Source organism: Pezoporus flaviventris, unplaced genomic scaffold (genome assembly GCF_033815535.1).
Source record: "Pezoporus flaviventris isolate CSIRO_AGI_PZ_B2104156 unplaced genomic scaffold, CSIRO_AGI_Pfla_v1 ptg000035l, whole genome shotgun sequence".
NCBI lineage: Eukaryota > Metazoa > Chordata > Aves > Psittaciformes > Psittacidae > Pezoporus > Pezoporus flaviventris.
In genome coordinates this window covers 3770532-3783384 of record NW_026892583.1, presented here as the reverse complement: position 1 = coordinate 3783384, position 12853 = coordinate 3770532, and the positions used below count along the sequence as shown (strand labels likewise).

The following is a 12853-nucleotide window of genomic DNA, read 5'->3' as shown; positions in this document are numbered from 1 at the left end:
TCTTAAGCTCAGGACAAAACGAGTGGGTTCTTGTTGTGCAGCAAGAATGCAGGCAGGAGGGACCACAGTCCTCAGGCAAGAGCTGACAAAATGAAAGACAGAAGCTTGACCCTGGACCCTGTTACCTGGTTCCAGGGAAGCTGGTCTGCACATGTCATTTGTGCACAGTGCGTCCAGCAGACTGAAACACATCAACAAGCAATGCCTTCAGTAAGCTGTGCAACTTCAGCAGGTCAATTATTTGCACAGCATTGTGGACTCTGCCCTTTTATACACCCACAAATAAAATAAAGCAGTTTATACAAGTGTCCCCAGACAATACAAACTCCCCCATCTCACATACACTCCTTCCTACCTGTGTGCATGGCAAAACCATCACCCAGGACAGTTCAAAAGACTTTTCAGATTTTAAGATAACTTCAGCAGTCCAGATCTTGTCTGCCAAACCAAATAGGTGAGGCAAGGTGAAAATATTATGCATTCTTAAGTCACAGGCACAGAAGTTACTCATAATACAGCCTGCAGAATTTGACCTCTAAAATGAGTGCAATGGAGTGGTTACAGAGGTTTAACATAATTGCCAGACAAAGCTTCTTAATGGAAGAATAAGGATAGTAAGCACTTCCTCCTGAAACACAGGCTTCATGTAAACCTGCCTGACAGGACTCATCTTTCATTTGCAGTAATTCATCCAAATCTCTAGTCAAAAGAGACAGGTAAACAGTAACAGAATTGCCCCCTTAGTACATTACAATCAACTATATCTTGAAAGTGTAGAAGACAAGTTTCCCTTTGTGCATTTTTCTTTTCCCCCTTTCTAGGGATTGTTTCACATGATAAATTTTAACACGCCAACAGGGATCCACATGCCACTACTTGCTCCTTGCATCCCTTCTAGAAAGACTGTGGCCTGAGGTGCCATGCCAGAACTCAGAAACACCACCAGATTTAAAGCCAGAGGATGTGGGGTTTTGTAATAACACACTAGTTCTGTATACATCACTTGCGTCAAAACAACCAAAGAGGTGGCATTTGAAGAGATGGATCAGCTTTATTAGTCAGCATTGCACTGTACCTGTCACTAACTGATGAGCTGAAATGTATTTCAGTGGAGACCACTGCTAGGATTATATATATCACCTTCTTAGAAGGTGGCACTAGCTCCTCTCAAACAAGCAGCTGACTCAAAGAATCCTGTTTCGATCCCAGTTCCAACTTTTCGTTATAAGCCTGAATTCACCCATACAGCACAAACCGCTTAATGTACTGAGCAGATCTTTTCCCTCACTAAGATTACAGTATTAACACATGCTTCCTCGACCCATTTTTTAATTAACATGAAGTTATAGAAAAATTAAACTAGCTATCATCTGTTGCTCAGTTCTTTCCTTCATGCAGATCTTGCCAATAGCTTGTAACACCAATTTTATGCAGCACATTTCACACGGCAACTCCAGGGATTTCTGAAGCTCTTTTCACTTTGATGTTAGAAATGTGCAAAGATAGATCCAAAGAAAAAACCCTACATTTGAATTAATGAGATCAGCCTGAAGAATATCGGAAAAGATGAAGCTCAGTCTCAATAACTTCTGCTTTAGGTAGACCATAAACCTTCCCTAATTTCATACCTCACTGAAACAGCTTCAAGAAGCACACAGCTCAACGCCCATGCTGCTTTCAGGCCAAGCTGAATGTGACAGCACTGCTGTACTGCCAAGGCTCCCAGTGACATGTTCCTCCTAATAGAGGTGCCAGAGCTGTTAGTCAGGAATAGCTTCATTACATGCTTCTTAATGCCTTTGTGATTAGCCCAAGATAATTAGCCCAGCATCATCAGAAAGGGCAAAATTCTCTCCCTACCCAGCTGACGTAGCTGCATCAACAGAATTCAAAGAACAGCCTTCATTAAAATACCTATTAACTTAATTGACCCTCTGTGGCAATGTCCTCCCAGCAAGCTACTTCTCAGCCAGGCAAGAGAGGTCAAGGAATGGATCCTGCCCATGGAGAGGAAACGAGAATATACACAGTTCCCAGGTAAAAATGTTATCTTTGAGTTTTTCAGATGGCCTTTGAATAGAGCTCAATTGCCCAATGAGGACATCTAATGGAGAGACAAAGAACAGAAGACAGGTTACAAAGCAAATACGTGGATGCCCAATGCTTAGAACTAAGCTGAGGTCCATAGGCACAAAATTGACTGAAAGTGTATGCACTTATCGCTTGTACTGAAGGCTTACTCTCCCTCTTATTTCCCCAGCACTTTCAGCACTACACAGCTTACATCTAATGACCCTTACCCACCCCTTTGCATGCTTCTGTGGCTGCAAAGGTTAACAGACATTTTGGACTTTGCTGTGCGGGAGTGGTTCCAGCCCTTCCCATTGTGGAGGCACACCCTAGGTCTGGGAGACAAGAAGATTTGGTGTGAGGATGTTCATTCTCTGCAAAAATTAGGTAAATGTGTGCTTGTTGACTTGTTATTGCTCTATCAGGAAAAAAAGAACAGCTAATTTGAGAAGGGCAGAAAATTACACCTGCAGGATACGGCTATCCCACATGCAGGGTTTCTTTAAAGGGGAAAAGTTCCTCAAGTCTCCCAAGTCCACCCAATGTGTTTAACAGGAAAGGAAATTAAGTTTTACTTCAAGGAAACTGCCATGAGCGTTTCATACCAGACTGCTCACTGCTTCCAGCTTCCTTACCTCAGGTACAGTTAACTCCAGTTAGAGGGGAAGCAGAAACCCCTGCCATGCTTATTCTTAAGAAAGGCCCAGTAACAGAAGCAGAAGACTGGGAAAAGAAAGGCGTCTCCATGAGCTTCTTAGCAACCTCTGCCAAAAGAGTTTCACTAAAGGTTTCATCTTTTAGGAGTTCCCCTGGAATTCAGTTCACACATCAAACTACACACTCCTAATTAATGCCTCAGTAAAAGCACCTATTTGCACAGGTGACCAGGTAGGCAACTAACCCTTCACAGATGCTACAGTAACAGCAACAGGCAAAGCGACCCAGAGGTCTTGCCACAGGACTCCAGCTGTTAGGCAGCATCTCATCCAATTCTTATATGTATATATGTGATAACTGCCTGATCAATAAAAAACCTACTTGTCCCCGTTATTTCTGATGCTACAATGCCTCAGCACAGAAAACAAGCCACACAGTGGCCATTATATGAGCAGGCAAAGCTATTTCAAAAGAAAGGTAATGCAAGACTTACTCAAGTGCCATTTTAAAGTTAAATCTGTCAGCTCCTTCTCAACCCTCTGCTCTTTAATAGGAGACTGGAGGATATGATTTAAATCAACGGCAGGTAAGTTCAGGCCCAAGAAAGCAGCAGTTACCACGTAATCAGCTTCAGACTCTCATTGTGGAAGGCTATTAAAAAAAACTGGGACAAGGATTTAGAAGCAGATGAGTAATTTTATGACCACCACCACTAATTTGCTATGCAACTACAGGAACAAGAAAGGCAGCCACTGTTCCAGCCTGAGTATAATCAGCTTATCTGCAGGAAGGAGGAAAGAATTCCCTTTCCTCAGGCACTCTTGTGCACAAAGCATCCTCAGTCAGTTACATCTGCATCCAACCTGGAAACTTTGATTTCCTACAGCACAAAGCATCCATTTCCAAGAAACAGCAAGACTGGACCTTTCCTCTGACAAGAACACGTCACTTGATGGAGAGGATGTCAAACTGAAACCCAGGAGGGAAACCCTATCCAAAGTGCCAACGTAGCTGAATCGTCCATACCAGCCAGGGGAGACACTTTCACCCAAAGCACAGATCCTTCCTGGTGCAAGTTCAATTTGGCTCGTTGTTTCTTGAAACACATGTGAAAAATGTATAAAGTCCTTCCAAAAGAGAATCACTTTCTTAAAGCAGAGCCTAAAATGTGCAGTGATCAGCACGCTCCCAACTGTCTCATCCTAAATATGGGTCAACAAAACCCACTTTCAAAACTTACCTCTTTGTCAAGGGCAAGTCAACTGCATAGGTTTAACCCACAGCTAAGGTATATGCCCAAAGGCACAGAGCTTTGACCTTTCTTGCCCTACATACAATGCCAAGAAAATGACTGTTAACTCTTTCAACTTCACAACAACCACATCAACAAGACAGAGCACTGAAGAAAGCAATTGTCACTACTCATGCGCAATTTTCCATGCAGATTCTCCATGTGGAACAAGAGCAGGATGGGGTACAAAGGACAGCATAGCACATCTTGGGTTCCCACCCTTCTGCATGACAAACACCATGAGCACGGCTCACCTCAGGGATCAGCTGCCAGACCCCTTCCTTTTGCCTCCTGTACTACCACCCTCCTTTCTTATTGAGAGGTCTGCTCTCTACCCTTAACAATCTTCAGAATGTATCTGCACCATGACAATGGCAGCTATAAAAGACATCAATGCCAGGTATCTACACAAACAGCACATGAGAAAAGGTTTTTAACTCTGAAAATACTGAAAAACTCAGACTAGATGGGAAAGATGTAAGAGAACAAAAATAGGAGGAAGGCCAAGCATATATCTTACCTCCTGAGTGAATCCTCCTCTGAGCTTTCCTCAGGCATTTCCTGGTTTAAGGCCTCCTGTGATACATTCCCAGGTCTGCTTGAAGCCGACTGGCTGTAAACTCTTTCCCAGTGCCCCGTCTCCTGGTTAAAGACCACTCCCACGGTCCTCTCCTCCTGCGGGGTGGAAGAGCTGCCCAGCTGCAGCCTGCCAGAGGCAGGAGCTCTGCCCTCGGTTCTCTCTGCAGGCTGCACCTGGCTGGTATTTGGAGGTACACCCTCAAACGTGCTCTGGACCTGCCCTGGTGTGTAGCTAGGCGTGCTTCTCTCCCAGCGCAGCGTGTCATTGTTAAAGGTCAGCAGGTTATGACAAGCGCGACAGCGGTTCAGGTGACCCCGGGACAAATTGGAACTGTTTTCACTGCTGTGTGGAGTCTGCTGATGGGAGGGACCCGGCCGATCAGGCTCAATGTTGTTGTTGAGCATTTCTTGAGCCTGTTGCGACTGGCTGGGCTCCCCACCAATCCCCTGATCTAACTCATGAAGCCGGTCATATTCCAGGAAGAATCGCCTCAAATCACACTGGAGCTCATTACGGATGCTGGCCGGATTGCTCGGGCCAGCACTACTACCACTGTCCACCTCAGCCCCTGGGGCCAGAAAGCCTCTCCCTTCTGTTGCAGAGGTATAGACTGATGCCTGGGAACCCCCCTCCTGCTGTCTCAGCACCGACAGCAAGCTCACGGAGGAGGCACTGGTCCTAGGGGGAGGCATGGCTTCCAGCTCTGACCGAGAGCTCATGTTCAGCACTGTCCTGGACCAGTCAGACCCACCTAAGCCTGAAGCCATCTCTCTTGCAGACTGTTGGTACCGGGACTGATGGCCTGCCAAGGGCCCGCTGAGGGACCTCCGCGTGGGGCCCAGGCTAAGGTTGCGCAGGCTGTTGCCAGCAGTGCTGCTCTGAACTGTGCTGAAAGCAGAGGGCCTGTTAAGTATACCCTGCTCCTCCTGCGCTACGGATGCCTGCTCTGGGGGTTGATAAGGCTCTGTCTGCACAGAGGAGAAGGAAGTGCCAGTGGCCCCAGAAGACGTGGAGGGTGCGTTTTCCTGGTGTGGGAAGAGAGAAGAAGGAAGTCTTGCACTAGAGCATCGGCTGCAAAGGCACAACATCCCCAGGTGCTGGCAGCACTCTGCTGTGGGATAGCTGACACGCTCTCGGAGCCTGTTATACACAGATGCCCTTGAATTCTCACTGGCTGGAGGCGGAGGTGGTGGTGGTGGAGGCGGTGGAGGGGATGGGGTAGCAGAGTCTTGAACACTGTTTTGCTCTCCCACCTGTATGCCAGAGGAGCGGGAGGACAACATATGCAGGAAGTTGTGAAGGAGGGGTGTGCGCCTCACGGGCTGAGACGGAAGGATAGCGCGCTGGCGGTAATGTGGCATCTCTGTGCTGTCCACGGAGATTTCCACTTCCTCATCACTCTGCAGAGGGAAGGAGTCAGAGTTCAGTCACCCCACAGCAAAATCCTATACTTCCAAATAAACAGCAGAAAGGCAGCTACCATCCCAGATGAAAGGATGCAGCAAGTTCCTTCCTAGAGGCCTTGACTTGCAGGAAAAGAGGTGAGACTATTTCAGAGTTCATTCTATGGATCCAAATGATCTCTTCTACAGCCCAGCGAGCTTTGACAATACACTATTCATATGAACAGAAGCACAAGCACCTGAGTGTCAGCAGCAGTGAGCATTGTTAATACCCTGCATAGCTTCAAATCCAGCAGAATGACACAAGAGAACTGAAACAGCAGGGCCACTGGGGACATCTGTTCCACTATTAATGAGACAGTGAGGGCAAAACAAACACTTTGGAGAGGTCTTTAACAGCCCTGCACGTAACACGAGATCATTCATGTGACCAATTAAGGCGAGACAGAACTTGGCTTAGGACTTCAGGTTTGCAGAAAGGCACAAGGCTGCTTAGGAACAGACTAGGGTTAATGTATGGAGAGCATCTTGTCATTAGCCAATCAACACAGGTACAGACATTCCCCTTACCTGCTGGTTAGAAGGGTTAACAATTGCTGTGAGCAAGTAGTGTCCCAAGGGATCAAACCGTACCAGCCTAAAACAAAAGCAGAGCCAGAGTATTAACCATCAGGTCACATTCCACATTGACACAGGAAGCTGGACACAGCAGGGAAGAAAATCCCATGCGAAATATTTGCAGTGAGAACATTACCACGTTACCATCATCTTCTTCTGAAGGATGCCAGAAAGTTTATGTATTAAGAAGAAACGTACTTATCAAGCTGAAGACTGCAGCTATTTTATAGTCTACAGCAACACTACACAGAAGTTAAAAGCTGGAACCAAGTACTGCTGTATTAGTTGAAGTAGCCAAGAAATTTTAAGGAGTATGTATATTATAAACTGGAAACTGGTACAAAGGGAGAAATTAACTTTGAATCATTGTCTTATTTCAAACTGCTCAAAAGAAGGCATCAAGTTTCCAGCAATGCAGTTTCCTCTGTAACTGCATCAAAGCAATGGCTCAGCAACTCTCTTCCAACAACTTCTGCGTTCTCTCAACTTATTGCTGACAAGTTTAATTACTAAGCTGACAAATGAACATCAAGTAGATTCTGGGCATTTATTTGGCACAAATTTGAACATCCGAGCTGATCTGGTCTTTCCAATTGCCTTTTTTTTCCTGCCCACAGAACTCCTTCTACCAGCTGAGTCAAAGAGCTGTAAGCAATACCCCTCTCCACTGCCTGAGTGCAGCATCCCAGAGGATTCCCCCCCATTCCCCAAATGTGACCATTTTTCCCATACAACTGTTCTCTTTCGTGGAAGCAGGAACTCACCTGACCCGCTCCATTTCACTAGCTGTTTTCACCACAGCAAAGGGCTCCCGACGACTCCAGTCCCAGAAATGTATCTCGTTGGCAGTTGCAATCAGCAAGAGCTGAGCCGTAGGATGAAAAGCAAGCGATGCAATGGCATTGTTGCTATCTGTGAACCAGCTCTCACTTCCACCCTGAATAAGGAGTCAAGAATCACAAGCAGTTCATCACAGAGTTTAAGATCATTAGGTTTCCATCTCTCCAAGACTCTGCCTAGAGCATGGAAGTGACATGCTTTCTTGGCAACAACAATGGCTGCTCTCATGCAAGGTCATATGTCATGCCTAGGACATAATGCTACTTCCAACAGTGACCACAGATGTATTTTCGTAGATGTGTCTCAAGCAGCCTGTAAAAATGCTGCATTTCAAAGCCACCAGGTATGTATACATGTTTTGTCCCTGTGCCAGTCACCACAACTGGCAGAGCAGCAACTTCTCTAATGAAGAGTTCAGATATACCCAGTGGAACAAAAACAGCACGTCTTTCACATAAACTGAACAGGTACCCTGTACAAAGTTCTCCAGTATTATCACTCTAATCAAATAAACAGGCATAGCTAAGGAGCACAACATACATGGTGGGATTGAATGAAGAATCTGCCACCTCCTCTCTAGACAGAAGAGGATGGCTATGATCTGTTCTATGCTGTTAAGAGACAGATGCCAGCAAAGCTTCCAAACAGCTCTTACCAGGCAGTATTTGGGAAGCAAACTCAGACAAAAAGAGCCACCACCCACCAAATACCAAAAGGCACAGAAGTTTCAAGAAAGACTTACGTGTAAATCCCAAATTCTAACCTCCCCATCTAGGCATCCTGAAGCAATGAGGCCTGGGATGGTGGGATGGAAGGTGACACACCAGGGAGTGCGGCGATGTCCAACCAAGGAATGAACACATTTGCCTGTTTTCACCTCTGTGATGTAGATGTTGTGGTTCACATGTGTGGAAGCCATTAGGGTCCTGGGAACGCAGAAGGTGGGATAAACATTAGCATGAGAAGAAACCAGCAAAACCAGACCATGGCTAGCTTCATCTCAACAGGGTCTGTTCACACCTAACCCAACAGCTGTTCCACACAGAGCTCAAAGGGTAGAGACTCCTGTTTCACCAATGGCCACAAAGCTTCCTGTAGCCAGATTTCAGGGTCCATGCAAACATGAGCTCATCCATCCTGCAAGCACAAACCTGACCTTGAAAGTCAGAGTGAACATGCAGCTCAGAAGGAACCCCTGAATAACAGTTTGGGGCAAATAAATATTCCCAATTCTCTATGCCATCTCAACCACTGTCAAATCAAGTGACTAAGAAACCCCCACCTCCATTTCTGCTTCCAATACACCTATCATTCTGCTCTCTTCTTTAGTCCTAGATATCCCAGTGGGTGTGCCAGATCACTTGGCACATTGTGCTAAAACACCCTCAAGTTTCTTATGAAATCCCACGGTGGCCACACAGATCCTTTTTCCTTAGAACTATGCATCACTTGGGTACCTCAGGAATTAAACACACCAACTATGCTGGAAGCTGTGAGATTAGGAAGGTGCACATGTTCCATCCATGCATGTCAGGAACCAGAAGTTTCACTCAGCTATTCAGGGCTGGACAGGTGAATGGGCACAAGCCTCCATCACTTTTGTAAGTGTAAGGAGACTGCTGAAACAGGGAATGAACTAGGAGTTAATTACCTGTCTGGACTAAACGCCAGCAAGAAGGTGGAGCGTGGACTGTCTGGTAACTCAACTTTCTGAAAAAGCCAACAAAGCAGGAAGTGTTGCAAGTGTCATTATCATACTTCGACTGTAAGCCACACAGACAACAAGGGGAACCCGCTGCAGGAACATATCTAGTATCACATCACTGCAGGAACTGAACAAAGCCAGAGAGCATATCAAGGGTAACACATCAAATGTACAATCACAAGACAATTTATTTCAAATCCCTGCCTCCCTTCCCCCACTCCAAGGTCAAACGATGCATCTCTATCCCACAACCTTACCTTGCCCTCCCATTTCATCCATCGAGTTTTATCCTCCACCAACTCCTGCAGGAGCCGCTGAGCACCCAAGGCTTGGGTGCCCCGTTCCCTACCCCACAGGATGCGGACAGCATTCTTCTCCGGTACAACCTTCATGGCTTTTAGCAGCCAACGTGACACCAGCTACTGGGAGAAGCCACCAGGTTCCAGATGACAACCACCACCAAGCTACCAATAGGCTATCCACATTTCACTTGTTTATCTTCATGGAAACCTAGAAAGAGAAGAGAATGATAAGGCAGGCAGCTTTTACCTTCATCACCTAGATGAAAGTAAGACCTTTAAATCCCAAACGACTAGATTTAAGAGAAAAATATATTCTCTCCTGCAGCCTTTGCTACCTTCTTCCATTAATGAGGCCCAATTTTGGCATTTCTGCAGCCAAAGATTACTTTGAAAGGTTTTTGAAAGCATCCAGCCCTTTGTATACACACCCTAGACATACACAACTACAGAGAATAAAAAACTGGCCTTGAAACTTTCTCTTCCCTCCATCTCCTGCTCTATATAATAAGGAAAAAGAGATTTATGAATAAACAGTCTTTACACCTTGAAGAATTAAGTCCTGTCCGGGAAGGGTGACTGACAGCTATTGAAATAGTGTGAAAAAATTGACTATATGACAGAGGAGTCTCTAGGGAATTATTCCGATTTCAGTAATAGGAATTATTATCATTGCAAAGGTCAGACAATTGAGAGACCTCAAGTCCAAATTACTTCCAACTCCATCACAATACCTTACAACATATGAAAACAGCCCTGTATCAGAGCAAAACCTTACACTGCAGTGGTATCTTGGCCAACTCCATCAAGATGATTCATTTTGCCTGTCTGCACATCATCTTTCCATCTAGATTGCTCTTAGAACAACAGTTCACTCAAGTGATGCACAATGGCACAGATTAATGCTTTTAGTGCCAGCTTTCTAGGGGGAAAAAAGTTAATTCTCTGAAGGAACTAAATACATCAGCAACCAAGTTATACAACTTTTGAATGGTCTCATATACTGGAGTGTGCCACTCAAAGCTCTGCAGAAACAAGAGTTTCTTAGAATACATAAACCAAAAGCTGATGCAATGCTATTGCCTTCTGATCCCAGCAGCGTGCACATATTCTGTCATCCCCTCAGAACAAAGATGTAAAGATAAATCCTCCTCAGTTCATGTTACACTGAACAAAACCATCAATATTCAACAGAGAAGGAAGTGGCAACTCAGAAAAGCAAAAACACACATACAGGCGGAAAGAAGCTTCATGTACCTACAAAGAGCTGAATTGTTAAATGGCAGAACTCAGAATGGTCATTGGCAAACCTTTCCTTCCTCCCACTCGCCCTAAAAAAACCTCCTGAGCAGATGATTTAAGGCAGCTGCTGCTTACAGGGAGGAGCTGTGTGAAGAGATAAGCCAGGAAAATGAGTTCTAATAAAGCAGACCAGTTTTCATTGCAAAAGTACAATAAGGGGTACTGAAGTGATGAACAAGTAAAGGCATCCATCTTCCTAGAACAGAAATTCACCACAAAGAAATTCAAGCTAGCTGGAAATCCCCTGACCCTTAATGTGAACAGCATGGGGTTCATCTATTTCAGAGAAGCTGAACTCTGCAGTGCAAAATAAGCCTTCTTTCATGAATCCATGAAAGTCAGCCAAACATTAGGTAGGAATTATTCTACAAAATAAAAGCCTTAGTGGAAAGCAACACAAAACCTAAAGATGATGCTTTCAAGAATCCACTTGCAGCATGACAGTGCAGATTAAAAAAGCCCAAATCCAAAAAAAGCCAAACCAAGGATAACTGGAGTAGATAGAGCCAAAAGCACAGTATAATACAGGAATCACTAACCCAAACCCCTTTTTTCACTAAATGCTAATAAATCCTCATCAGGATTCTGCAAACAGCCCCAGTCACCCATTTTCAGCAATGACTGGATTCAGATGGTAAGCAGTGCAGAGGGGAGGACAGCTCAGAGGACAGGCAACAAAAAGCCTATTTTACAGGAAGAAACCTTAGGTCTAGTTTCATCTAGTAAAATTAAGAAAACAGAGGTGAATATTCTATATGCGTGCATTCAAGGAGGAATAACTGCAACATCCCAAGATATAAACCAGACACAAAAGGAAGAGAAGACTTGCAGACAGAATAGGCTCAAAGCTTGCAGATCTCAAACATTAAGCTTTGGAATAGCTTTTCAATAGCTGTAAAGGACAAGCAACCTAAGAAACTTAAAAGATCCCAATAACTTACAAGCAGGATAACCCAGTTACTCATGAGAAAGAACAAGCTCTGACAACTTAGCAATATTTCAGTCCTGTCAGGAGGACTAATGTTCCCTGAAGTAAAACAGCAACAAGGAAATCAAGAGGTTTAACAAACATCATTATGCCACGTTTACATATTGCAAAATAGAGAAACAGGTAACACCTACAACTGCAGTTAGTGAACCTCCTGTATTCACCTCACTGAAAGGCCAAGTCCTCTTCACAATAAAAAAATCAAGTACCTACCTTAAGACAGCTTATCTAGGTCTTTGCAGATGTGTGCTAATTTGGCTATAACACACACTCCAGATGTGAGCCTTCTGAGCATGTTTGAACTTGATGGTTTTCCCTCAGGGACTGTCCCTGGCTTTTTGAGCTTATTCTGACTCACCTCTTTATCCCATTTGAAAAGAAAACAAAGGAAACTCAGATTCGGATGCCTACAGAGGACCCTGCCAACTTGCTCAATGTTCTTAAAAGCTGGGATATCTTCAGAAAACACTAACTGTACCCTTCTCTATTGGGGCTGGCACTTCAGTGTTACCCCAGATCCCTTTAGGAGCCAAGCTTTATCCATGCATCATAATGGAAAATTTACTCCTTTACCCGAATTAGCCCGAAAACAATAACTGCTCTCCACAACCTGGTGACACATTCAGCAACGTTTCAGTCTGGCAAAGAAAATTACAGCTGTCAAATGGAGAAACAGATATAGTGTAGACATAGGCACTGCCTTCACTGACTTTAGCAGGAAGCTTTTAACTGTATTACTGAATCATATGTTCAGTTCTGGGGGCTTTGTTGTTATTGTTTTTAAAGGACCGAGTTCCTTCTCTAATTTAGTCAAAATACCCACCAACTCCAAACATTCTGCTCAAATATAAGAAGCCAAACTATGACAGCATGTTTGGCATGTTAGCATACAAACCATGCAAGTACCAATCATATTTATAGCTACTCAGTAGCCATCTGACTAACAAGGTTTAAATGAAACACAGTGGGTTTGAAAATACTTCTCAAGCCCTCAGCACAAAGAAAACTTGCAGCTCACTGGATCAAACCTGTCCAGGCAAGCGGCAGACTGATTCAGTAACAGCTTCTGTTACAAATATCCATGCTATCATAACTGATAC

At 44.6% G+C, this 12853-nt stretch overlaps 1 protein-coding gene across 3 annotated transcripts in view; it reads right to left on the bottom strand.

Annotated features, from left to right (window-relative positions):
- The window catches only part of AMBRA1 (autophagy and beclin 1 regulator 1), a 130714-nt gene that overhangs the window by 110058 nt on the left and 7803 nt on the right, over positions 1-12853 (bottom strand). For 2 of the 3 annotated variants that reach the window (XM_061462259.1, XM_061462260.1), the window contains exons 2-7: positions 9422-9674; positions 9111-9169; positions 8202-8385; positions 7384-7556; positions 6572-6638; positions 4539-5998 (exon numbers count right to left, since the gene is read on the bottom strand). In XM_061462259.1, the coding sequence (XP_061318243.1) occupies positions 4539-5998; positions 6572-6638; positions 7384-7556; positions 8202-8385; positions 9111-9169; positions 9422-9556 (2078 nt within the window). In that variant the 5' untranslated portion in view covers positions 9557-9674. The remainder of the gene's footprint in view (positions 1-4538; positions 5999-6571; positions 6639-7383; positions 7557-8201; positions 8386-9110; positions 9170-9421; positions 9675-12853) is intronic. The other variant, XM_061462261.1, reaches the window with a different exon arrangement.